Raw genomic sequence first — 25,516 nt, forward strand, 5'->3', positions numbered from 1 at the left:
GCAAGTACTCAGCAGGTCAGGCTGTGTCCGTGGAAAGAAATGGTGGGGACCGTTTATTGGCATTGAAGGAGATAGAAGCAGGCAGTACGAGGTTGGGAAGTGATCAGGTTGAAGGCTGTGGCAGGGAGGTCACTCAAACTGAAATGATCAGTGATGGCCGGGGAGATAACATCCTGAAGATGGTTAATGGGGTCCTCACCTTGGAATAGCTATGAGGAGGGAGTTCAACAGCTGCAATCTGGCCTCTGTAGACAAAGGGGTCGACAAAGGGTGCTAACTACTCCCTGCAAGCCGTGTGCGTGTATGCATGTTTTGCCAGCAGAACACAAAGGAAATTAATGTGCGCCCAAAAGTAGTGCAGTAATTAATAACTATACTTATTGAATGCAATCATATTAAAACATGCCAATACCGTTCTATTAGCCATGAGAGATAGGCTGCACCAAAATGATCTTGAAGCAATTGCAACTTTACATTTGCACAAGCCTTCAGTCCACACATACTTGTGTCACAGGAAAAATATTTGCACACACTGACTGCTAAAAATTAGAGAGAACATTGGTGCCAACCCAAAATATCAACTATCTACTTCGCTCCTTGGATTCTTTGACTTGTTAAGACCTTCCAGCTTCTTGATGATTGCTCAAGACTCATTGAAGATCCTATGTATCTTTTCGACAGGTCATTTGGCGACTTCAATTAAGTACCGTACCTCAAAGGCCGCGAAGTGCACTGGCCTGACTGGAGGCCGAATGCACAATAAAAAAAAAGCAAGTCTTTGATTATGAAATGTTTTGGTCTGAACTCTTCCCAGCTTGCAGTTCCTAACCTGACTTGACTTTTGCGGTGTGAAACACTAGAGATTGCAGATGCTGTAATTGTGGTAAACACACTGAAATTCTGGAGGAACTCAGCTGGTCTTTTCAGTATCTTTCGGAATCAAAGGTACATTGCCGATGTTTTGGGCCTGAGCCCTTCTTCAAGGGAAAAAAATTAGAAAAGTCAGATAAATAGGTTTTTAACCTATTTAACAGAATTCCAACAATGGGAGAGGGATCCAGACCAACAAAGGTGTTAATTGAATATGAAAAGGGACGAGGTTAAATATTTAACCTATTTAACAGAATTCCAACAATGGGAGAGGGATCCAGACCAACAAAGGTATTAATTGGATATGAAAAGTGACGAGGTTAAATATTTAACCTATTTAACAGAATTCCAACAATAGGAGAGGGATCCAGACCAACAAAGGTGTTAATTGGATATGAAAAGGGACGAGGTTAAATATTTAACCTATTTAACAGAATTCCAACAATGGGAGAGGGATCCAGACCAACAAAGGTATTAATTTGATATGAAAAGGGACGAGGTTAAATATTTAACCTATTTAACAGAATTCCAACAATGGGAGAGGGATCCAGACCAACAAAGGTGTTAATTGGATATGAAAAGGGACTAGGTTAAATATTTAACAGAATTACAATAGGAGAGGGATCCAGACCCAACAAAGGTGTTGATTGGATATGAAAAGGGACTAGGTTAAATAGTTTTGTCACCCCTAATGGAGTGTAGAAGAATGAGAGGGATCTCATAGGAACATTTCAAATGTTGAAAGGACTGGACAGAGTAGATGTGAATGTTTCCCTTGGTGGGGGTGAGTCCAGGACAAGAGGGCACAGTCTCAGAATTAGAAGGTACCCATTTAAAACAGAGACGAGGAGAAATTTCTTTAGCCAGAGGGTCATTCGTGGATTTGTGGAATGCGTGGCCACATGCAGCTGTGGAGGCCCGATCACTGGGGGAGTTTAAGGGGGAGATTGAGAGGTATCTAATCAGTCAGGGTATCAAGGGATATGGGGAAAAGGCCGGAATTTAGAACTAGATGCGAGAACAGTTTCGCTCAGGGTGGATTTGTGGAGCAGACTCGATGGGCCAAATGGCCTTCTTCTGTTCCTTTATCTTTTGTGATCTTGTGACTTTATCATGTCTATGTGAAAGGAGTCAGGGAGGCAGCGGGAAGAAAGGAGTAAATTGGAGGGAGTGGAGCAAGTCTCCAGAAGGAGAGAAGCTCTAGAATCAAGTTCTAAGTGAACCGATGATGAAGGCTTCTGCGAACATTTGTTAGTTGTAGACACTCTGAATGCTTCCAGAATCAAAGGCTTCTCTTGCATCCCACCCCTTCACCCACATTTCATTTGCCACCACATGTCATATGGTTTTCCCCATTCACTTTGTTTGAGAAGGCGGTGGGGTGGGGGAGAAGTAAAATGAAGCATCCAAAACACTGATCCAACATAGGCTTCTAAGTTCACTCCAGTGTGGAAGATTCCAGCAATCGAAACACAGATGCTTTTAATGGTGGTCCATAACAACAAGAAGGTGACTAGCCAGTCTCCTCAAGTGCTGAGAGCTCCCTGCAAACTAGCCCTCTGCATCATCTCTAGGGGGTTATGTTCCTTCATATTAGGGGTAACACTGCTTTATAGCACACAGCCTTTGGGAAGGGTGAGACTGAAATGCACAAGTGATAGACCATCATTTGGCTTCCAGGCAATTCTGCGTGTTATCTTCTAGAGGACAAGCAAGGGGAAACTATCAGGGGTTCAAACACAGACTGGATACCCTCATCACCAGCTCACTTACGAGTGTTGCTAGGCCGACCACAATGGGGAAGAGTGACTGAAGAGGAGGATACAGAAAAAGAAAGCAATATGTTTCAAGTGGCATCCTACCACTGTGACTCTTCATCCCGAACACTGAAGGGCAAATTTAAAAAAAATTCCAGATGCCGGAAAGACAGAGAGCTAACAATTCAGTGAGTCCCTTCACTGGAATCTTTGCCCAACTGCAGTGCTCCTATCTTTTCTTTCTTTGGCTTGGCTTCGCGGACGAAGATTTATGGAGGGGGTAAAAAGTCCACGTCAGCTGCAGGCTCGTTTGTGGCTGACCAGTCCGATGCGGGACAGGCAGACACGATTGCAGCGGTTGCAAGGGAAAATTGGTTGGTTGGGGTTGGGTGTTGGGTTTTTCCTCCTTTGCCTTTTGTCAGTGAGGTGGGCTCTGCGGTCTTCTTCAAAGGAGGCTGCTGCCCGCCAAACTGTGAGGCGCCAAGATGCACGGTTTGAGGCGTTATCAGCCCACTGGCGGTGGTCAATGTGGCAGGCACCAAGAGATTTCTTTAGGCAGTCCTTGTACCTTTTCTTTGGTGCACCTCTGTCACGGTGGCCAGTGGAGAGCTCGCCATATAATACGATCTTGGGAAGGCGATGGTCCTCCATTCTGGAGACGTGACCCATCCAGCGCAGCTGGATCTTCAGCAGCGTGGACTCGATGCTGTCGACCTCTGCCATCTCGAGTACCTCGACGTTAGGGGTGTGAGCGCTCCAATGGATGTTGAGGATGGAGCGGAGACAACGCTGGTGGAAGCGTTCTAGGAGCCGTAGGTGGTGCCGGTAGAGGACCCATGATTCGGAGCCGAACAGGAGTGTGGGTATGACAACGGCTCTGTATACGCTTATCTTTGTGAGGTTTTTCAGTTGGTTGTTTTTCCAGACTCTTTTGTGTAGTCTTCCAAAGGCGCTATTTGCCTTGGCGAGTCTGTTGTCTATCTCATTGTCGATCCTTGCATCTGATGAAATGGTGCAGCCGAGATAGGTAAACTGGTTGACCGTTTTGAGTTTTGTGTGCCCGATGGAGATGTGGGGGGGCTGGTAGTCATGGTGGGGAGCTGGCTGATGGAGGACCTCAGTTTTCTTCAGGCTGACTTCCAGGCCAAACATTTTGGCAGTTTCCGCAAAGCAGGACGTCAAGCGCTGAAGAGCTGGCTCTGAATGGGCAACTAAAGCGGCATCATCTGCAAAGAGTAGTTCACGGACAAGTTTCTCTTGTGTCTTGGTGTGAGCTTGCAGGCGCCTCAGATTGAAGAGACTGCCATCCGTGCGGTACCGGATGTAAACAGCGTCTTCATTGTTGGGGTCTTTCATGGCTTGGTTCAGCATCATGCTGAAGAAGATTGAAAAGAGGGTTGGTGCGAGAACACAGCCTTGCTTCACGCCATTGTTAATGGAGAAGGGTTCAGAGAGCTCATTGCTGTATCTGACCCGACCTTGTTGGTTTTCGTGCAGTTGGATAATCATGTTGAGGAACTTTGGGGGACATCCGATGCGCTCTAGTATTTGCCAAAGCCCTTTCCTGCTCACGGTGTCGAAGGCTTTGGTGAGGTCAACAAAGGTGATGTAGAGTCCTTTGTTTTGTTCTCTACACTTTTCTTGGAGCTGTCTGAGGGCAAAGACCATGTCAGTGGTCTATCGAGGAATAGCAAAATCACAAGATGCATAGACAAGGTGAACAGTCGCAGACGTTTTTATCCCCCCAGGGTTAGGAGAGTCCAAAACTCAAGGACGTAGGCTTGAGGTGAGAGGGATACAGTTTAAAGTGGACCTGAAGGGCACCTTTTCACTCATATGGTGGTGGATATGTGGAACAAAGGTTTAAAGAGCAATGGGTCAAACAAAGGCAAATAGACTACCTCAGCACTTTGGCCAGCATGGATGAATTGCTGAATAGCTTGTTTCAATGTTGCCTTACTCAACATTAGGACAGTCACATGAAAAGCAAAGAGAGAATATACACCAATGAGTTCATTGGGTCCAAAATTAGGGCTCACAGTCTCAGAATAAAATGGAAATGCCATTTAGTGCAAGTGGAAGAGAAATTTCAGACTGGTAAATCTTTGGAATTATCTGACCTAAACCTTGATCATTGAAAAATTTCTCTGTTTGATAAGGTTCAAGGAAATAGCATCAGTGGTAATCTGATTGGGAATGGAGGGGCTCTTCTCTCCCCAACTTCCCATTCCCCCAATTTCGTGTGAAAATAGAATCAATTCCATATCTTGGAAGCTGCGGGTAATCTCCAGTGTAAATGATCTGAGGAACCCTCCTTCCCCCCCCCCCACAAAAAAAACATGGGGCAGGGCTGATTTAAAACTTTACCCCAGTGAAAAGCCCCATCTCAACCGGTTTCCCATCAAAAGCATGAGTGAGAGACCATCTGGTTGAACTCACCCAAACACTTCATCCCCTTCTGCGGCGAGAAGAGCCAGGCTTTTGCCTGACGGGAGCCACGGGACCAGGTGAACCGCAACGAAGCTGCGGGAGCCGAGTCCCCTGCACTAGGTCGCATCTGCGAAACTGATACCAGATTGCCGAGTATCTCCAGCAACATTTGCAACAAGTCAGATCGGACACAAACCTTCCTTCCTGTCACATGACAGGGTGGCAGACAATTGCTGCCAGTTAGTCAGTGGCTTAAAAACAACAAATTCAGCAGAAAGCGAAGAGCTAGAGAGATAACAAGCGAGCCCAGAACCTTACACTGTAACCAATTTAATATGATAATCTGATCCCCGTTTATCTCAATCTGGTTATTGTAACGTTTCAATTCCCTTTTGTCCTATAACGTTCTGTTTCAGCCCCGAAATCTGGGAACAAGAGAAGGAACAATGTCGCCGCTAGAAACACATGCAACCTTTGCTGGTGCTCGGTCAGAACTGTTCGTGCCCCTCCCCCCACTGCGCTGGCCAGGACATGCCATGAGAGAAAACCCCTGCTACGTGTTTCAGCTTCACTGCCTGCTTGCCCTGAAACCATCATTTGCTTAATTTTCACTGGGTCACGGATCACAGTCGCAATGTTATAAGAATAAATATGATAACTGCATCATGTGTAGAACCAGTAACACTACATCTAGACACCGAATGACAATAAAGGGTTTTGCAATATGTTTTGTTTTGCAGATTTTTATCATGAATAAATATTTACTTTATGTAATAAAGGAGATGGTGGTCGACTTCAGAAGAGCCCGGAGGGACCACTCTCCACTAACCATCGATGGCTCCATCGTCAAGGTAGTCAAGAGCACCAAATTCCTTGGCGTGCACCTGGCGGAGGATCTCTCCTGGTTTCCAGATCCATTGCCAAGAAGGACCAGCAATGCCTTTACTTCCCACGGAGGTTGAGGAAAAGTTCAGATTCCACCCTCCACCCTCACTACATTCTACAGGGGATTCACTGAGAGCATCCCATGCAACGACATCACTGCCTGGCTCGGAAATTGCACCACCTCAGAACACAAGTCCCTACAGCAGATAGTTCGCTCAAGACTTTTTCAGCCCTTTGCGCTTCCTTATCTAGGATTTAAGGGAATTGAGAGGAACGGCAATAATGCTCAATAAATGCCACCAAAGTTGAAAATCAGCTGAACGGCAGAACAGATTCAAGGAGCCAGATGTCCCCATCCTGCTGCTATTTCTCCGTTACCTTTAAGTGAGGAAGATGGGGCTGCTTTTACCCTCAATAAATAACAATCCCACCTTTTCAGTACCCTGGGAAATCCTACGGAGACGTGGGGGGGGGGGGGGGGGGTGGGGATGGTGGGGGGATGCAAACCCAAAACCATTCTCCTTCATTTGCTAACAACGGAACGCTGTGAAGAGTTATTGACTTACAGTGAACTCAATAGGATGAAGGCTGGGAGGAGTTTATCATGGACAGGAAACACCTGCATGCTTTCCTTATTGCCTTTCCCTTCAATCTACTGCGGTTGCAGCTGCCTGTGTGTTTCCCACAGCCAATTCCCAGGATATTCCTCAATTTTACCACTAAAACTTCCATGGATTCTTTAGAATATCTTGCAGAAGGAAGCCCCAGATCAAAAAAGCCTGTTGCATAGAAGAAAATAGGCACCAGTCTGCAACAAATAAAGCCTCTGGTGCAATACTTTTGACGACAACATACGTGAGACAGCAAGCCAAAGATTTATTCCTGTTGCCCGCAAATCAAATTTTGTATTTTCTGGCCAATAAACATAGGCTTTCTGTCGAATCAACTCCCTACAGAAATTCGTGAAACTGGGCAGAAATGTATCAGGACCAACACGATGGGTGCTTGCAGATTGAGTCGTGCGTTAAAATGTAGCCGTGTGGTTCCTATCAGGAGCTCGCTGCAAACCTCACAGTTGCCGCCTTGGGAGTCGGGCCGAGAGCCCACTAGGAAGACTGATCAAACCCCTCCACGGCAGACGCAGAACAGCTGCAGGAAAGGCTGCTCTGGAAGAGATGGAAAACATGGAGGAAGGGGTCAAGGAAATGACCAGCCCTCATCAGTTCCTGTGCCACAAGGGACTCTCAACTTCTCCAAAGTGCAGAATGAGTGAGCAGCCAGTAGTTGTGGCTCAGATGGTGCTATGCACAGTGAAGGGAAACAGTTTCCCTCATCACGTGCACGTTACAGTGCAGGCTCATTTGGCGCATGTGCATGTGTTTGCGCGCGCGTGCGTGTTGGTGTTTATAGTGTTCGCGGTCTTGTGTATGTATGTGTGTATGCGGGTGCGTGTGTTGATGGTGAATGTGCATGATGAGTCGTTGACACAGTTGCCCGATGGGCCATGGGAGTTGCTTCTGGGCGACCTGGTTCCTCTCATTTCTAAAGATACGTTGGGGGGAATGGATGGGGAATATGGGGAGAAAAGGTGGGAATGAAAACAATGAGTGGGGAATAAAATGGCCAAATTCAATTCAATGGACACAACAGCCTCTTTCAGAGTTACAAGGAAACAAGTGCTGACTCTCGCACAATGAGCGCCAAGCTTTTCAGGGTGAGTGCTTTAACGATGGTTACAGGTTTCAATTTATCTTGGGATTCCAAACATCCAGTGCGTAACTTGTGACGTCACTAGGAGTGCAACTGGAAACATGTCAAAGGCACAAAATGTCAAATGCCTTTGGAAGTATTGAACCTACCCATTTCCTCCTGTACACAAGTTTGCCAGCAAAGAATTGCTTGCACAACGTTGGGTGAAATGACTTTTATTCCCCACTTCATATAAAATAGGCACTAATGTATCCAATTTATAGGCTTGTGTACCTTCCAATGATGCAGATCCTAAATTATGAACATTGATAGCTTGGGTTATCACTGAGAAAATTTCTGGGTTTTTTTCAATAACATTTCTTTTAAATCTGTGGATGTTAAATATTAAGATCTGGAAAAGTCATTTTGGTAAAAGAGCAGCTGCATTTCGTAAAGTCGACTGCCACAGAGATGGGGGAACAGTCATAATTTCCTAAACTGAACAAATGACAAATTTTATAAATTTGACTCGCATAAATCTATGTTGTTACATTGTGCCACTCGGATCAGTGCTGGGGACTGCCAGTTTCACAATTTACTTCAATGAGTTGGAAGAATGGATAGAAATCTGCCGATGCCACAAAGATGGATAGAAAGCAAGTTTCAAAGTGGACAGATGAAATTTCAAAAGGACATAGATAGATAAAGTGAGTGGACTAAAATCTGTCAAATGGAGGATAATATGGAAAAAAATGCAAATGTCTATTTGACAGGAAAAATTTTTTAATTGTTTTCTAAATATTGTTCACTAAAACGCCTGTATTCCAGAATCCAATCAACCAGCTGCCTCAAGCAACTGGCAAAAAGAAAAAATCGTGGAAAATAAAGAAGCAAAAAAAATACAGAAGTTGAAAATTAGCGCACCTCGCCGTCAGTTCGCCAATCACGCAACACACAGTCTCAAGCAAACGGAAAATTCACTTATCCGCGATCTGCCAATCCCCATAGGTGCTGGTTACATGGGGTTTTACTGTAGAGAGAGATTGCAGAGCTCGGAGATGCAGTGTTAAGTGTCCAAGTGCGTAACTCAAAAAAGACCAGAATGCAGGTGAACAAACCATCCTTTTCCCGCCGCTGTGACTGTACCCACACCTCCTCTCACCACCATTCAGGTCCTCAAATAGTCTACATCCGATGCTCTCAACGTGGCCCCCTTTACATCGGGAAGACTGGATGCAGTCTTCTACAACAGCGAGGCCTTCCCCACGGCCAATCACATCATTGCCACACTGACATGGCTATCTATGGCCTCCTGTACTACTCAGGTGAAGCAACTCATAAACTGGAGCACAGGATGCCATAGGTTCTCTGTGGTTAGGAAGGGATTACTTGTGAGTGGAAAGAAAAAAGTTTTAAGAAGACTGCCCTTTCACCCCCCCCCCCCCACTATCTCCTTAACCCATCCTTTTCCACTACTACCTGTCACCTGCTAGGGAATGCTCCTTCCACCTCACCCCCAACACACCCTCCCCCCGCCCATCGGCTCTCCTGGAGAAGGCATCAGACCCAAAACATCAACTGACTTATGCATCCTCTGGATGCTGCGTGACCTGCTGAGTTTTAGTGTCAGCACCAATTCCAATCTTGGGAGTCAGGGCTAATATTCTGCCTCAAGACCACCTTCCTGCTTAATTCACAGTCTAAGCAATCTCAATGACCAAGCTTCCATTGCCCTCTGTGCAGGAGAGTTCCAAGGATTTACAGCCCCTTGAGTGAAAGGGGTATACTGTAGGTGCTACAAGACACGCACCACTGTGGTAAACCTCTCTAGGTATATATTTGTCAGTTTGGCCACACCCATTGGCTGACTGTGCCTCTGGCTCCTTCCACAGGCTCCAGAATGTTCCATAGCCCTTCCCAGTGCAGAACAGTTGAGCAGCGTGGATGTGCTTTTGTTCTAGAGCAGGGGTTCTCCACCTTAATCCCTATGCCATAGGTGCTCTGTGATTAGTAAGAGATTGCTTAAGGTGGTACGTGGGTGGAAAGAAAAAGCTTGAAAACCACTGTTTTAATCACCCATAATTGACTCGTTATGTGCACGGTTTCAGAACTCCAAAGGAAATGGCCCAGTGACAATTTTTCTCAAGCAAAGTATTTCAGTAACAATTGAGTCTGGAGCAGTGATTCTCAACCTTCCCTTCCCACTCACACACCACCTTCAGCAATCCCTTTGTAATCAGAGCACCGATGGCCCAGGGAATACTGAAAGTGGGATGTGAATAGAAAGAAAAAGGTTGAGCACCACTGGTCTACATCCTGTGTGCCCTGCTGCTTATTTATCTCCATCACCTTCACAAACCAAATCTAGATTTAAACGAAGAACTGGAGGAGAGCTTGAGAGATTTTAGTCATGCAAAGAATAGTGGAGGTTGGGAGCTTGCTGAGTGAAAAGATACTACCTGCAAACTGGAGGAATGACTCCTCATATTCCATCGAGGCATTCTCCAACCAGATGGCATTAACAGCGACTCCTCCCGTTCCTATTAGCACCCCCCTCCCACCCCCACCATTTCTCTCTTTCCCCATCTATGTGTCTGCTTTCCTCCAGCTCTACATTTGCATCAATTCTCAGCTTTTCTCCCCTGACCTCCCATGGTCTCTTGGCTGTTGGTCAGCACTCCTCCCCCCCGCCCCGCCCCTTCTTCCCTCCTCCCTCCACCTTTTTTTTTAAATTCCGGCACCTGCCCGCTTTTCGCTCATAACTCGATGGAGGAATCAGGCCCAAAAAAGTTGGTTATACATCTTTGTCTCTTGTGGACACTGCGGGACTTTCTCCAGCACCTTTTGTGTAATTGCTACAGTCACAGCATTTGCAGGCTTGCTTCACTGGAGGGTACCTGGATCAGCATTTCAGACACCATGACTGACAAAGTTACAGACTGGGAGTTGGGGAGTAGGGTTTGTTTTAAGTTTCTCTCTTTTCTTTGTTTGGCTGGAATGAACATGGATGGATTCAGTCCCTCCAGCATTTCACTGTCAAAAATCAATATATCGGTTCGGTATCTGACTGAGATCAGTAACCGTCTCCACACTTGAGTAACTGTTGGAGGGCAGGCAAAACAAGAAATCGACACGTTTTCCAAATCATAATGTGATGCATCTGAATGGAAATAAAATGTGTTGGAGCTAATTCAAACCCCATGCCCAATACACTGGAAACAACAGTACAGGAAAACCCTTCATTGGCTCGTCTTATGAACTACAGTCACAGAGATTATCCCGCTGAGACACACAGGACAGGAATACAATGTAGGAAGACCAATCAAGAATAAACTCTCTCTTCTGGCATTTCAATGTTTCTCTCACTGCCCATCGCCAATCTTTCCCCCTTCCCCGCCCTAACTCTTTTTTAGGCCTTGATCGGTTTAAAGAGGTTTCTAAATATTTCAAATTGAACAATTTCTAGGAAGCAACAGTTAGCTGCTTTGGTAAAAGAAACTTGAGCTTCCTGCCAAATAAAACATCAGCATCTTCCTAGATTGGTGGTTCGTTCTATTAACACCCTTTCCTCATCACTTCACACTGGGACCTTTGGCAGTGCCGAGCTCTGGAAACAAAAAGCACTGGCCCAGGTCGCCTTTCAACCTTTCGCCTCCGGCCTGGCAATGTTACAGCAATGATGACGGCCTTTTCCACTCCTGGCCCACGCAAGTACCAGGGTCAAGGCAAATACTGCAGAGGGTGGAAGCTTGGCAAATGGCACCCCTCTTCTAAAATTTTTTTAAAAAGCAAACGTTCCCCCTTTTTCCCCCCAGATTATGCAATTGTTTCTGATTTTGGCTACTAATATTTATCTTCCCTTGGATAAAATGTGCCCGAGAAAAGCAAAAGCCGCTGATGAGGAGAAGGCTCAGTTTGGGATGACTGTCGCCACGAAGTGAGTGGAACCTAAAAGCCCCCAGCACGACTTCCTCTTAATCACGTGGTTCCTCATAAAAATCAGCTTGACGCAAGTCGAAACAGACTTTAGGCTAAATTACAGAAGTATACAAAATTTTAAAGTGCAAGCATTATCGTTGGTTATGCAATTTTATCGGAAATGTTTGAAAAAGTATTCAAAGCAGAGAAATGCTGGCGGAGCTCAGCAGGTCTCATAGCACCAATAGGAGGTAAATAGAGATAAACGGCATTTCAGGCCTGAGCCTTTCTTCTATACCTTGAGGAAGGGCTCAGACCTGAAACGTCGCTTCTATATCTTTTCTTCCAAGACCTGCTGAGTTCCTCCAGCATTAGTTTTTTTTTATATCAAACTTCAATCACAGCATCAGGCAGACTTTCACTCTTCCATCTGTTTGCAAATGTTTCACTTTCCTTTCTGCAACTGAATTGGATACAAAATAAAATGAGAAACATGGTTTTAGTTCACAAACTAAGAGATCCTTTGCTTCTGACTAAACCTTCACTACCACATGGTCCACTTTGTAACAGCTTTTCCATCAACAAGGAGGAGTACTCATGGGCTGGTACTGTCTGTTACAACACAAGTCCTTCATCAAAGAGAGAAGCATAGTGGTACAGCTGAGAAACAGGCCACTGGGCCCAACTCGTCCATGCTAACCAAGTCGACATAAGCTGATACCTTCTGCTCCATATTCCTCTAAAGAAGTGGTTTTCAAACATTTTATTTCCACTCCCATACCACTTTAAGTATTCCCTATGCCATAGGTGCTCTGTGATTAGTAAGGGATCACTTAAAGTGGTATCATATTTACAGGAAATATTAGGATAAAATTTAGCTAATTGAACCTTACAAAAGTGCACTCGATGGACTACGTTATATTAAATGAATGAGTGGGTAGCACAAGGAGATGAGTGAACACGTTTCAAAAAGGAATCCCATGTAATTTCAGCAAATGGTTGTTGAAAAGTCTTATTCCCGTAATTTCTTAATACCACCCAGAGAACGATCCCTAGATCTTGAAAGTAATTCAATAAAGGGCCATCCTTTATGAGGTTTAAAATAGTACACTTTCAAAATAAAATTAAATTCTAAATCCTGGAGAAGCCACAATATCGCAGAATTTAAGAAGCTCCTGATCTGTAGATAACAAAAGAAAATGCTTAGGTATTTTAAAGTTAATTGTTCAAAATAAGCCAAATTTTGCTCAATATACAGATCTAGAAAAGATTGGTTGCCATTGAGTATAACCGATATCCTGGACTGAAGGTGGAAAAAAGGAGTTGCGTAGAATAGAGATAATCAATACGGTAACCAAAATATTTTCTAACCAAATTTTCAAATTGTGTAATTCAAACCAAATTATCAGTTAGCTTGGAAGCCAAAAAAGGTAAGGGTGCTCTCAGTAGCGAAGGTTGAGAATACCTTTCAGTAGACTTAATATCGAGGTCAATCCATCTTGAAGCACCTTGGTATTCGTTAATGATGAATCCAAGTAGGAATAGATCGATTACTATTAAAATCTAAAATTAGGTCATGCCAAACCTCCATTTTTGAAGGATTTTTTTTGAGGCGGGGATGCTCATTTTTGCAAACAAGAGAATCTAATGAGTCAAAAAAGGATTTTGAAACCAAAATTGGTGGAGCTTGAAAGATGAATTAGACAAAATATTCAATTTGATAATATTAACACGCCCAATTAAAGTCATCGGAAGAGGAGACCATTGAGGTAGGGACTTCTGAACATAACAAGAAAGAAGATTCTCCTTAACAAATTATTAAACATTTTAGTAATTGTAATGCCTCGATAGTTAAATTGATTTTTAACAATTTTAAAAGGGACAGAGGAATTGAAGGAACAGGAAGAGTTCAAAACAAATATTTATCTCTTCTGCAGGTTTAATTTATAGCCAGAAAATTGACCAAGGATAACTTGCTTTCAACTCTAGTCCTATCGGTTCTGATGTGGCCAATATTGAATTCAGAGATTTTTCACAGGTGGGGCACTTGAAGGATGGGGAATGGGTAATTTTTGAGTTGGTTCGCTCCATTCATGCTGATATTCACTGTGCATCTAACACAAGGATTCTCTGTCCTGCACCAAATACTTACCCACCATGAGCCATCATGATCCAGGGATTCCCAGAATTCAATTTTTTAAACAAGGTAATTTTGAGAACACCCTTCAATAAATATGATTTCTCTAACGTCTTTGCACGACAGAGATTGGAATAAAGCATTCTTTCTCAGAGTCCAGCACTGTGCATGCAAAGTGAGTGGCCTGCCCCATGGAGTGGACTGAATGGAATCGGAAGCCAAATGCCAGCGAGAGGATGCTCGCTTCTCTTCCCCTTACTGTGGATTTGTGGACGCAACATTGATCGAGGAGTGAAACACAAAAGTCTGCAGAAACACAAAACACAGAAATGCTGGAGGAACTCAGCAGGTCTTGCGGCGTCCATAGGAGGTAACGGTTCCATTATTGTCATGTAATACTACATTTAGAATGTAACATACATGAAGTTCTTCAACTTTTGTCTATCAGAAGGCAGACAGAGTGACTCCACTTTGTCCAGCCCCCCTCAACAGAAACCAAAGCCCCTTGTGTTCCTGGGTGGTCTCCCCTCCAAGTACTGACCAGGCCTGAGCCTACTTAGCTTCCGATATCAGACAGACTCAGGCAGATTCAGGCTATTAGGCTTAATCGACACTTGAGATCTGAGCCCTTCTTCAGGGGAGGCTCAGACGTGAAACTTTGATTATATATCTTTACCTCCTAGGAGTGCTGCGAGACCTCACCATTTCTGTATTTTCACAATACAGATCATAGCTGATACCTTGCTGGTGCCTGCTGTAAGTAGCCCAAGTTTCAGATGTATAGAGGAGGGCAGGGAACACTTTTGACTTAATAATTTTGAGTTGTGTTTGAGGTGTCAACCTTCAAACACTGCAACATTACAAGCTGCCACGTCAAGAGCACAATTTACAGTGTATAGGATTACAATGAAAGGGAAGATCAAGTTGTACCAGCACTGATATGGGGTTCATTCAGGATCCTCGTGACTGCGGGGAAGAAACTGTCTTTGAGCCTGCTGGTCAGAGCCTTCTCCCTGATGGGAGACCATAGGAGCAGAAATAGGCTATTCAGCCCATTGAGTCTGCCCTGCCCTGCCATTTCCCACTGCTCATAACTTTTGATGCCTTGGAAGAAGGAAGAAGAAAGTGTGACACTCCTTTAGTATGCTGCTGCTCGTCTTTCCCAGGCAGTGGGAGATGTAGATGAAGTCCTTGGAGGGGGAGGGAAGTGTTCATCATGTTCTGAGCTGCATTTACTGTAACTACCATTAAAGTCCTGTGAAATGTGATCATAACAGGGTGATAATTGTCGTGCAATTGCTCTGAGACTCACTGACCAGGGAGCAATACACGTTTTTTCCAAAGTATCAAGCATTTGGGGTATTGTTCTCTAATGAGCGCTAACAGTGTGTGAACAATTCTCATTACCTTGCTATGCTGGCTGGTAATGAATGCAGATGGGCTGAAACCCAGTCCCAATTACCTTTGCAATGCTCTAGGGACAAGAATGAATCTAAGCACTAACTTTTAATCAATGTAATTAATATTTGAACCAATGACAACATGGATAAACTCATCTGAGGGCAGCCTAGCCACACAATAATGCAGTATATGGGATGATTCTGCCATCAAGGAGAACTACGTTAATGATGATGAATGCTTCCAGCTCCGTAGCAATGGGGTCAACCAGGCAATTTGGCACCCGGTTAGTGCCCGTCGGAATCTGACCGGGTCCCTGACCTACCAGAGAGGTAGTCGGGGAACCCAGTTAAACTTACCTAGGTTGCATCCACAGGCGATTTGAAAATGAAAATGGCCGACACGCTTATTCTAGTGACGTCAGCGCTTGCACGTGTACGTCACCGGGCAGCCAGCATCCGAACATCTGGCAGTATTTCTGGCGAGTACATGACACGTCATTGTGGGGTCGGGATCCCCCCTTGTCCACAGGTTGGTGATTTAATGGGTCGATCCCCCTGCAATTTAAAAGGGGCTTCCAGCATCTTGGTCCCAGTAATTGCACCCGAGTCCCAGGAGGGCTACCCAGGAGCTCAGTTTAAAAGGGGCTAATGATTTTTCCAGAGGTTTCCTTGCAATGTGGAAGGAAGCCATTCAGCCCACCAAATCTATACTAGCTCTCAGAATAATAAAATTCCCACACTAATGTTTCCAGTCACTATTCTCAAGCATTGAAGGGAGTCCATTTAGAACAGAGGAATTTCTTTACCAGAGGTGGTAAATCGGTGGAACTTGTTGCCACAGGTGCTGAGGGAGGCCAGATTATTTAAGGCAGAGATTGATAAGTTCTTGATGAGCCAGGACATCAAAGGTTCTGGGGGAGAAGGCCGGGCAGTGGGGCTGAGTGAGAAAATGGATCAGCACATGATTAAATGGTGGGGCAGACTTGATGGGCTAAATAGCCTATTTTTGATCCTATGTCTTATGGTCTTAGTTTTATCACCATATTTCCCACATCACTGGTGTCAACAGTTGCCCTGCAATAAACAATAAGATGCTAAAGGAACTCAGATGTTGGGCAGTATCTGTGGGTGGTGTTGGAAGTAACCACCACTGATGCTGGAGAAGCTCAGCAGTCAGGCACGGGTAAAAATGGTTAGTTTTGGGTTGGGACCCAGTTCTGAGCATTTCTACCTGATGCTTCCTAATCCATTGAATTCTCACTGTTTGCTCAAGATTCTAGCATCTAGTTTTTGAGTTTCACTGTGGTTTAGCAGTTTCCACTAATAAATATGAAGTTTAATTCAGAGATTTGTGTATCTAGGCTGTGGTTCCAGCAATGGACTGATCCAATGCAAGATTCAAATAAGACTTTAAACTTGTGCCCCATATGCATTGTCTGCATGTTGCCCCCCCATATTAATTTTTCCAAAGAAGATTAAAGTCTCTGTCCTGGTTATCCTGTGCAATATCGATCTCTCTGCAAACAAAAGGTCAATGATGGAGATGATGGAAATATGAAATTAAACCACAAGGTCACTCATCTGAATTGGTAACTATGTGTGTGTCTCTCTCTTCCTCTCTTCACAGATGCTGTCTGAGCTTTTCCCACACAGCCAACCAAGTCCAAGACATACAGAATAGTAACAGGCTATTTGGTCCACAAGTTTGTAGCACCCAATTAACCTACACCGCCAGGCTGCAGTACATTTTGAACAGTGAGAAGAAATCAGAGCCTTGGGAAAAGCCCACGCAGTCACAAGCATTTTCAGGTGGCCAATTGGCCCACTTGTAAAGCCGCATATTTTGGCAAAATGCGGCTGTGGGAAGGCCAAGTGAGTGTGCAGGAGGCGCCTGCAAGGCGAGTTTGGTAACCCTCCTCCAAGAGGGATAATCCCCGCAGCACAGTGGCCTCCCCAGCCGTCTGAATGCAGCCACCTAAAAGCGGCTGCATTTGGATGACAGTCAGCTGGCCGGTGTCTGACCGTTCCTCTCCCAGTCCCCACGCCGTCGGGCGGCCGGTGCGAGCTGTCCCCACACAGTCATGACTGATTTCGGGAGTGGGGAGAAGGGGACAGGAGCGGCCGGCAGGGGAGAAGGGGGGTGGCCGAAACAATGGTGGTACCCGACTCGAGCGCCTCTTTCTCCCCCCACCGGTGCTCCAGCCTCCTCCCCCACCGGCCGCTCCAGCCCCCATACTCACCCTCCGGCCGCTCCAGCCCCCCCCCCGTACTCACCCACTGGTGCTCCGGCCTCCTCCCCCGCCGGAGGAGGGGGAGTGGGGAGAGTGGGGCAGCAGGATCAGTGTGGGGACAGCCCACGCCGACCACTCCACATTGTGGGGATTGAATTTGTGAGTGGGGAGAGAGTGGAGCAGCACTGATAGCCCGCGCTGGCTGTCCCAGCTGACAGTCAGCCATCCTGAATTGACAGCCCAAGGGACAGGAGCCGGAATGCGCTCAGATGCGCATCCCGGTGCAGCTGTCCTTTCAGGTGGCCAGCGCTGCGCTTTCAATGCTGCCACCTGAACTGCAATTTAAAGGGACGCTTCTGCTTCTTCAGGTGCATTCTTAGCGGAGAATGCACCTGAAAAAGCCTACAGGGTGAATGAACAAACTCCTTGCAGACAGAGTGGGATTCGAACCCCTGTCCCGATTGCTAACCGCTACGCCATCCCTGCCACACAAGAATTATTTCTGGAGTGAAGGGATTAGCATATGAGGAACGTTTGATGGTACATTAATCCCATATGATGAGGGGAGTTAACGGTGGGTTGGTACTCTGGTCCTGCCCATGTTTTGCAAAGGAATTCAGAAAGAGGCCTAGCACAGGATAGGAACTCAGCAGGCCAAGCAACATCTGTGGGGGTGGGGTAGGTGGTCATCCCCATTGACGCTGCTCGACCTACTGTTCCTCCAGCAGACTCTTCTTTGCTCCAGATTCCGGCATCTGCCCTCCAGATGCCTCCATAGCACTGGCTGCGTCCTTGTCGCTGCAGAAGATTTTCCATCCAATTGGACCGTAACACGCCACCTGTCTCTTGTCGAAAAGTTTCTGAAGAAAAGCACATCTGACCACAATTCTGCTCGATGCTCTGCAGGAGACAGTGGATCATGTTGCATGGTTCCCCAAGTAGACTGTCAAAGTCGTTTTAGTACGATATCTCATCGTCAGAATTCTCAAACAAGCACCAAGACCTCACTTGGCTCAATGCAATGGTCCTTATTGTACAACAATAAACTTTTATATTTAAAGCATATTTTGAGGGAATAAACACTGTGGAATAAGCAATAGACACAGGTGTGTCAACATCATTGCCATTTTACCAGAGTATTAATTTCATTTTAATTTCACAAACTATCAGCCTTGTTAAATGGTTTTATACTCACTGGGAACCCCAAGATTTCCCATGCTGTCAATCAGGTCCCAGAGAATGATGTCACCTCATCAACCTCCAGCGAGTTTGAATGCAAACCCAAAATCCTGGGCTAGATTCTCTACCCATCCACTCCATACACAGCAGATGATGTACAACATTAATCCCACCCACACATTTTGATAACATCATGATTAAACAGCATTCATTGCAGCAGAAGCCATAAATGACAGTATTATTAATATCAAAGAGATGCTGAAAATGTCTTGAAGTCCATTTGGAAGAGTCATCAAATTAGTTCATGACCTTAAACCACTGGCTACACTGCCATTACTGATCAGATCTTGACATCATCAACCAGCAGGTAACCCTCATCGACTGATGGTTTGCAACACAGCCTGATTCGGCAATACAAGTGCCCAAGAATGCAGAAAGCTGCAGAAGGGATCCAAAGTAGCCAGGTCCATCACAGGATCTGGCCCCCCATTCCCACTGGCACTTTATCCCAGTAATTAACGGCCATATACGGCGTCAGATCACCGCGGGGGGGGGGGGGGGGGGGTGGACCACCTAGGTTGGGTTGATCATCCCCAGGGCCGATTAGCCCAGTGTGAAAGGGACGGGGGGGGGGGGGGTATCCTGGGACCAATTGGTAGAGGATAGGCGCCCCTCTTCCCTGGGATGCCTGGTGGTTAGTGTGAAAGGACGCAGATAACCAGAGCGAACAGCTTCTTTTAACCCATGTATTGAAAAGCCAATTCACTGGTTAGCCAGCATGCCTCAAGACGGCCGCCAACATCATAAAGCCCCCTCCTCCTCGCCCCCATCACTCTTGGTCACAACCTCTTCTCACTTTGGGGGCGAAGGGCTGAAGAACCAGCATCTGGAGGTTCGAGAGCTGTTTCTTTCCAAAGCTACCAGACCGTTCAACTTTTGCAAGTCACTTTAAAAAAAACACCAGGATTTCCGTAAATATTTGTTTTCTATTTAATGTATTCACTGTCTCTTAATTCAAGATTATAATCTTTCATCTTCAGGACCTGCTTGTAAGAATTTCTGGCACATGGACCGAGGACAATGTGTATGACAATAAACTCACCTTTATTACCACTGCAGGATATTTGTTGGTCAACAAAGGGGTTTATTGGCAACTTTCTCATCCCTCGACCTGATATTGAAAGTTCTAATGCAAATATTACTTCCTCCCCGCTCTAGTTCCAACCCAAGTTCAAGCAGATCACTGGAGTGCAAGGTTGTTTCTAAAGATTGGTATCGAGTTTCTGGGAATCGTCCTTCATGTCAGGCGGGCGTCCAGCCGTGGCTTTCTTTTTAAAAGGAATAAAAGTTCACGAGAGCATCAACCAGGAGGTGAACGGGAGCAGCAACTCACGCCGACGAGCAGCGCAACTTACCTGCTTGAAGGTCCGGCCGGTCCCCTCGGTGGACGCTGCGCTCGCAATAGAAAAGAGAGCCTCGCCAAGAGGGGAAGGGGAGCGCAGGCAGGCAGGCAGGCAGGCTGCAACAGGAAGCAACGAACTGCTGCCCTAGTTGCACTCCAGAGGAAGTCAGCGAGCGGCGGGGAGGGGGGGAGGAGGAGGAGGAGAGGAGGGGGGAGGAGAGGAGGGGGGAGGAGAGGAGGAGGGGGGGGAGGGGGGAGGGGGGGGAGGGGGGGGAGGAGAGGAGGGGGGAGGAGAGGAGGAGGGGGGGGAGGGAGGAGGGGGGGGAGGGGGGAGGGAGGAGGGGGGGGAGGGGGGAGGGGGGGAGGGGGGGGGAGGGGGGGAGGGGGGGGGAGGGGGGGAGGGGGGGGGAGGGGGGGGGAGGGGGGGAGGGGGGGGAGGGGGGGAGGGGGAAGGGGGGGAGGGGGGGGGAGGGGGGGGAGGGGGGGAGGGGCAGGGGGAGGGACGAGGGGGGAGGGGAGGGGGAGGGGGGAGGGGAGGGGGAGGGGGGAGGAGGAGGGGAGGAGGAGGGGGAGGAGGAGGGGAGGAGGGAGGAGGAGGGGAGGGGGGGGAGGGGAGAGGGGAGGAGGGGGGGAGGGGGGGGAGGGGGGAGGGGAGGGAGGAGGGGGGGAGGAGGGGGGGAGGGGAGGGGGGGAGGGGGAGGGGGGGAGGAGGGGGAGGAGGAGGGGAGGGGGGAGGGGAGGGGGGAGGGGAGGGGGGAGGAGGAGGGGAGGGGGGAGGGGAGGGGGGAGGAGGAGGGGGGAGGAGGAGGGTGGGGGGGAGGAGGAGAGGAGAGGGGAGGAGGAGAGGAGAGGAGGGGGGAGGAGGGGGGGAGGAGGGGGGGGAGGAGGAGGGGGGGGAGGAGGAGGGTGGGGGAGGAGGAGAGGAGGGGGAGGAGGAGAGGAGAGGAGGGGGGAGGAGGGGGGGAGGAGGAGGGTGGGGGAGGAGGAGAGGAGGGGGGAGGAGGAGAGGAGGGGGGGAGGAGGAGGGGGAGGAGGAGAGGAGAGGAGGGGGGGAGGACGAACAGCAAGCGAGCAGCACTCGATGTTACATGACCCGCCGCCCAAGTCGAGAGAGACGGCTGCGTCTGGGTCTGGGAGCATTAGGCACGGGCGAATATGGTCCTGGGGAGAGGTGTTCCTTTCTTGGGGGGGGGGTGGAGAAAACCCACATCATCAGTGGGGAGTTAAAGGGGTCTCCTACTCCCGGCTCAGTCAAAGGATCGCCGCGGGGTGCAGGGCAGAGCCTGAATGGGGGCGCCTGGTTGGAGGGTTCCGTTCCCCCCCCTCTCTCTCTCTCTCTCTCTTGACCCCCTCACTGAGACCCCCCGCCCCGCACGGAGACCCCCCGCAGTCAGGTGGGACATCGCTGGCAGCTTCACATCTTGTTTCAATCGAGTGGCCAATCGATGATTAATGCGCGAAGGAGCGGAGTCCTTGAGCGAACCTCCGGCCTCGGAAGGGAATTGAGCCAAGTTTTATTTTCGTGGGGGGGGGGTCTCCGTGCGGGGCGGGGGGTCTCAGTGAGGGGGTCAAGAGAGAGAGAGAGAGAGGGGGGGAACAGAACCCACCAACCAGGCGCCCCCATTCAGGCTCTGCCTGAAATTCGCTTTCTTTTTGGTATATTTTATTTATTATTCAGAATAAAACATCCAAGCAAGTGCAAATTACAAATGCACAAAATTCTCTCCCCTCATTCCCTCCCTTCCCTCTGATAACGACCCCAAAAGGAAAAGAGTAGAAAAGAAAAGAAAGGAGTGAACATATAGATATTACCATGAAGGATGCCATCTCAATCCGGGAAGAAAAAAAATGCTAAACCCGTATACTTCATATACGGGCTCCATACTTTAACAAAAATTGATCAATTATTCCGTTGATTATAAGTTATCTTTTCCAGTCATCTCCACACGCCATCTTTGAATACTCAATTTCATTCTTCCAAGTTATGGCTATACATTTTCTCGCCACTGCTAATCGAACCAATGTAATCTGAAATTTTAACCTCAAACTCAATGTCGTGCTATGACCCAATAAAAATACGAAAGGATCAAGTGAAAGCTTGAATAAACCCTCCAAAAAGAAATTCTCTCTTTTTAATTGCACCTAGCGCTTTATGGAGTAAGATTTCACCGGCTGGAATTAAAACATGTGACCCAACATAAACATTTGATCAATGTTATCAAATTCAAGTGCATTATTGCACGAGGTGCTGCTTTAAAGGTTTACGTCGAAGATGAGGATGGAGAGAGTTGGGGGTGATGTCTGAGTATGGATAGAGGTTTGGTTAACCAACAGAAAGCAGGAAATTGGGGTGCAGGGTGCTTTTTTTTCTAGTTGGCTTGGCCATCAGTGGTGAGTGAGGGTGCCGCAGGGGTCGGGGCTCGGCCCACGACCGTTCACAATCGACATTAAAGATCGCTGATGACACTAAATTGAGTGGGAGCGCAAATTGAGTGGAGAATACAGAGAGTCTGCAGAGAGATAGGGAGAGATTAAGTGAGTGGGCAAGGGTCTGGCCGATGGAGTACTGTGTTGGAAAATGTGAAGTTAACTACTTTGGAAGGAAGGTTAATATTTAAATCTGGTTCTCTCTTTCCACTCACATATCACCTTAAGAATTGAGTGGAGAATACAGAGAGTCTGCAGAGAGATAGGGAGAGATTAAGTGAGTGGGCAAGGGTCTGACAGATGGCGTACTGTGTTGAAAAATGTGAAGTTTTCTAGAAGGAAGGTTAATATTTAAATCAGTGGTTCTCAACCTTTCTCTTTCCACTCACATCCCACCCTAAGCAATCCCTTGCTAATCACAGAGACTGACGGCATAGGGATTACTTCAAGTGGGATGTGAGTGGGAAAAAAAGGTTGAGAACCACTGATTTAAAGAAGAACCTTCCTTCCAAAATAGGTAACCTCACATTTACCAACATTGAGAACCACTGATTTAAATAGCAAGCGATTTCAGAATGCTGCATGCAGTAGGACTTGGGAGGGCTTGTGCATGAATTGCAAAAGGTTGGTTTGTGGGTGCAGGAGGCTATCAAGAAAGTGAATGGAATGTTGGCCTTCATTGCTGGAGAGAATGATCTAGGAGCAGGGAGGTTACGCTCCAATTGTGCAAGGAACTGGTGAGCCCGCATCTGGAGTACTGCATGCAGTTCTGGTCTCCATCCTTGAGGAAGGATGTACAGGCTTTAGAGGTGGCCCAGAGGAGGTTCACCAGGTTGACTCTAGAGATGAGGGGGGTTAGCCTTTGAGGAGAGATCGAGTCATCTGGGACTGAACTCCCTTTAATTTAGAAGAATGAGAGGAGATCTATACATGTACAATTATAAAAGGCAGAGATAAGTTGTACCCATTGGTGGGGGAGTCAAGAACGAGGGGACATACCCACATTATCCTGGGTAGTAGATTAAGGACAGAGATGCTTTTCTCAGAGGTTGTGAATCTAGAGAACTTGCTGCCCATTGAAGCAATGGAGGCTACCTCCGTATGTCTAAGACAAGATTGGATAGATGTTTTACAAAGTAGGGGATATGGGGAGAGGTAAATAGGTGAAGATGAGACTATCATCAGACTAGCCATGAATGGTGCAAGAGGCTCGACAGGCAAGATGGCCTACTCCTGCTGCTACTTCTTATGTACAAAGATGCAGCCAAGGGGATTGTTTTGACAGCAGTCCAGCCAGACATCTCACATGTGGTCGATGCACACATGATACAGTGAGACACAGAAGTGCAGAGTTCCAGAGAGTGATGAGTTGGTAGAGAACAAAGGCAACACAGTTTTACCGTTGTGAAGATCGTCCAGGAATCTGATTAGGGCAGAAAAGAAATTGCCCTTGAGTCTGGGGAAAACTGACCTTGAATCCAGTTTGAATTGCTGAGAACTTGTCAAGTTTTATTGTCATCTGATTGCACAAGTACAACCTGACCGAACAGCATTCTCCGGTCCTCGGTGTAAAGCATGCAGACACACAACCAGACATAAGACACAGACAAACACAGGACAAGTATTCATATATACAAATAAATAAATATTGTTTCGTAAACATGAGAGTCTTGGATGGTTAGTGTGAGCCGTTCTTTTGGTCGTTCAGCGTTCTCACTGCCCGTGGGAAGAAGGTGTTCCTGAGGCTGGTGCGATGGCTCTAATGCTCCTGTATCTCTTCCCCGACCGGAGCAGCTGAAAGATATTGTGTGTGAGATGGAAGAGATCCTTAATGATTTTGCGCACCCCCCTCCAGACAAAAATCCCAGTAGATCATGTCGATGGGGGTGGAAGGGACCGCAGAACCTGACCACATTTTTAAAAAAACTTGCATTTCAATTTCACCTTTCTTGTTCCTCAGAGGTCATCCTAAGGAGCTTCATAACCAACGAAGCACTTAAAAGCGAGAAACTAAAGAACTCCTTTCCTTCTATAAAACTCATTTAGGGACTGTGTTGCAATTTTTGGAGGCAAATGCCAAACACTTGAGTCATTGGGTTCAAATTCATGTTGGGGGCGACGAGCATCAAAATCTCAGTTGCTGTCGAAAGTGTCGGCTTTGAGAGATTGAAACTGTGGCTTTTTTGGGTGAACATAAACCATCCAAAGGCAGCATTTTGCAGAAGAGTTTGGTCCGATGTCCCTGCCAATGTTTACTCATCTTTTAACATTCTGAAAACAGATGATCAATCTGTAGTCTTGCTGTGTTGATTCCTGCCTTGTGGGATCTTACCGTGTATGTTCAATTCCTGTGTTGTATAAGGCCTTTTCACACTGCAGTGTAAAATGAAGAAGCTTGGGAAATTTTCCCAGGAACCTTCCTGTGGACCTGCGGTGTGAAAAGGTCAGCCTGGGAATTTTAAATGGGTCCGCGGGCCGCGGCCCCGGGAAATGATCCCAGACCACCCTCTCCCTTGGGTATGAAAAGGCAAATGGACGGGCAGGGGGAAGCCTCGTTTCGTCAGTCCTTGCATGCTGATTAAAATGAAAAGGTACCTCCTGAAACAGCGGACTGCCTCGGCATGACGAGACGGCAGCACGGTGCGGGATGAATGGCTGTCCTCGTTAACCGTAATCCTGCATGCACCTGGATATCCCTGAGTGGTTCCAGCTGCATGAGGGATTATAGGAAACAGAGTCAGCCATTCATCCAGCATTATAGTGCCATTGTGACGTGCCGAAGCGTGGGGGGGGGGGGGGTCACAGCCATTGGTGATGGGGGGAAGGAGGGAGCTAATGAATGGCCGACTGATGGACAGACATGGGGGTGAACTTACTCCTGTGAGTGCGCAACACGCCATCGGTTGGAGGCGGGACCCCCCCCCACCAAGTTGTCGAGGAGGACAAATTCCTGGGAATTTGGACCATAGTGTGAAAGACCAGGGAGGTCCTGAATTCCTGGGAATTTAAACAGGACAAAGTAGGGTCACCGCTCACCTGCAGTTTGAAAACGGCTAAGGAAACACTTTTAAATGATCTTATTGACTATAAATCTCAGATGTTCTGGAAGGAACAGAGAAGGTGCAGCAGAAATGCAAGTTTTTAAAAAAATGTCCTTTTTTTAGTGCAAATTTTAATAGCACTGATACAAT

The 25,516-nt window shown here is 47.0% G+C and overlaps 1 protein-coding gene across 14 annotated transcripts in view; it reads right to left on the bottom strand.

Annotated features, from left to right (window-relative positions):
• LOC138746879 (neuronal-specific septin-3-like) overlaps positions 1 to 25,516 on the bottom strand; it is a 294,741-nt gene that overhangs the window by 151,261 nt on the left and 117,964 nt on the right. The window contains exon 1 of one of the 14 annotated variants that reach the window (XM_069905472.1): positions 24,921 to 24,963. The exons of 9 other annotated variants lie outside the window; for them this stretch is intronic. In XM_069905472.1, the coding sequence (XP_069761573.1) occupies positions 24,921 to 24,948 (28 nt within the window). In that variant the 5' untranslated portion in view covers positions 24,949 to 24,963. Of the gene's footprint in view, positions 1 to 5,066; positions 5,242 to 18,512; positions 18,550 to 19,598; positions 19,675 to 19,911; positions 20,074 to 24,920; positions 24,964 to 25,516 lie in introns of those variants that run through there. 4 more of the 14 variants (XM_069905477.1, XM_069905470.1, XM_069905473.1 and 1 more) reach the window with 4 other exon arrangements.

Source organism: Narcine bancroftii, chromosome 12 (genome assembly GCF_036971445.1).
Source record: "Narcine bancroftii isolate sNarBan1 chromosome 12, sNarBan1.hap1, whole genome shotgun sequence".
In the NCBI taxonomy this organism is placed as follows: Eukaryota; Metazoa; Chordata; class Chondrichthyes; order Torpediniformes; family Narcinidae; genus Narcine; species Narcine bancroftii.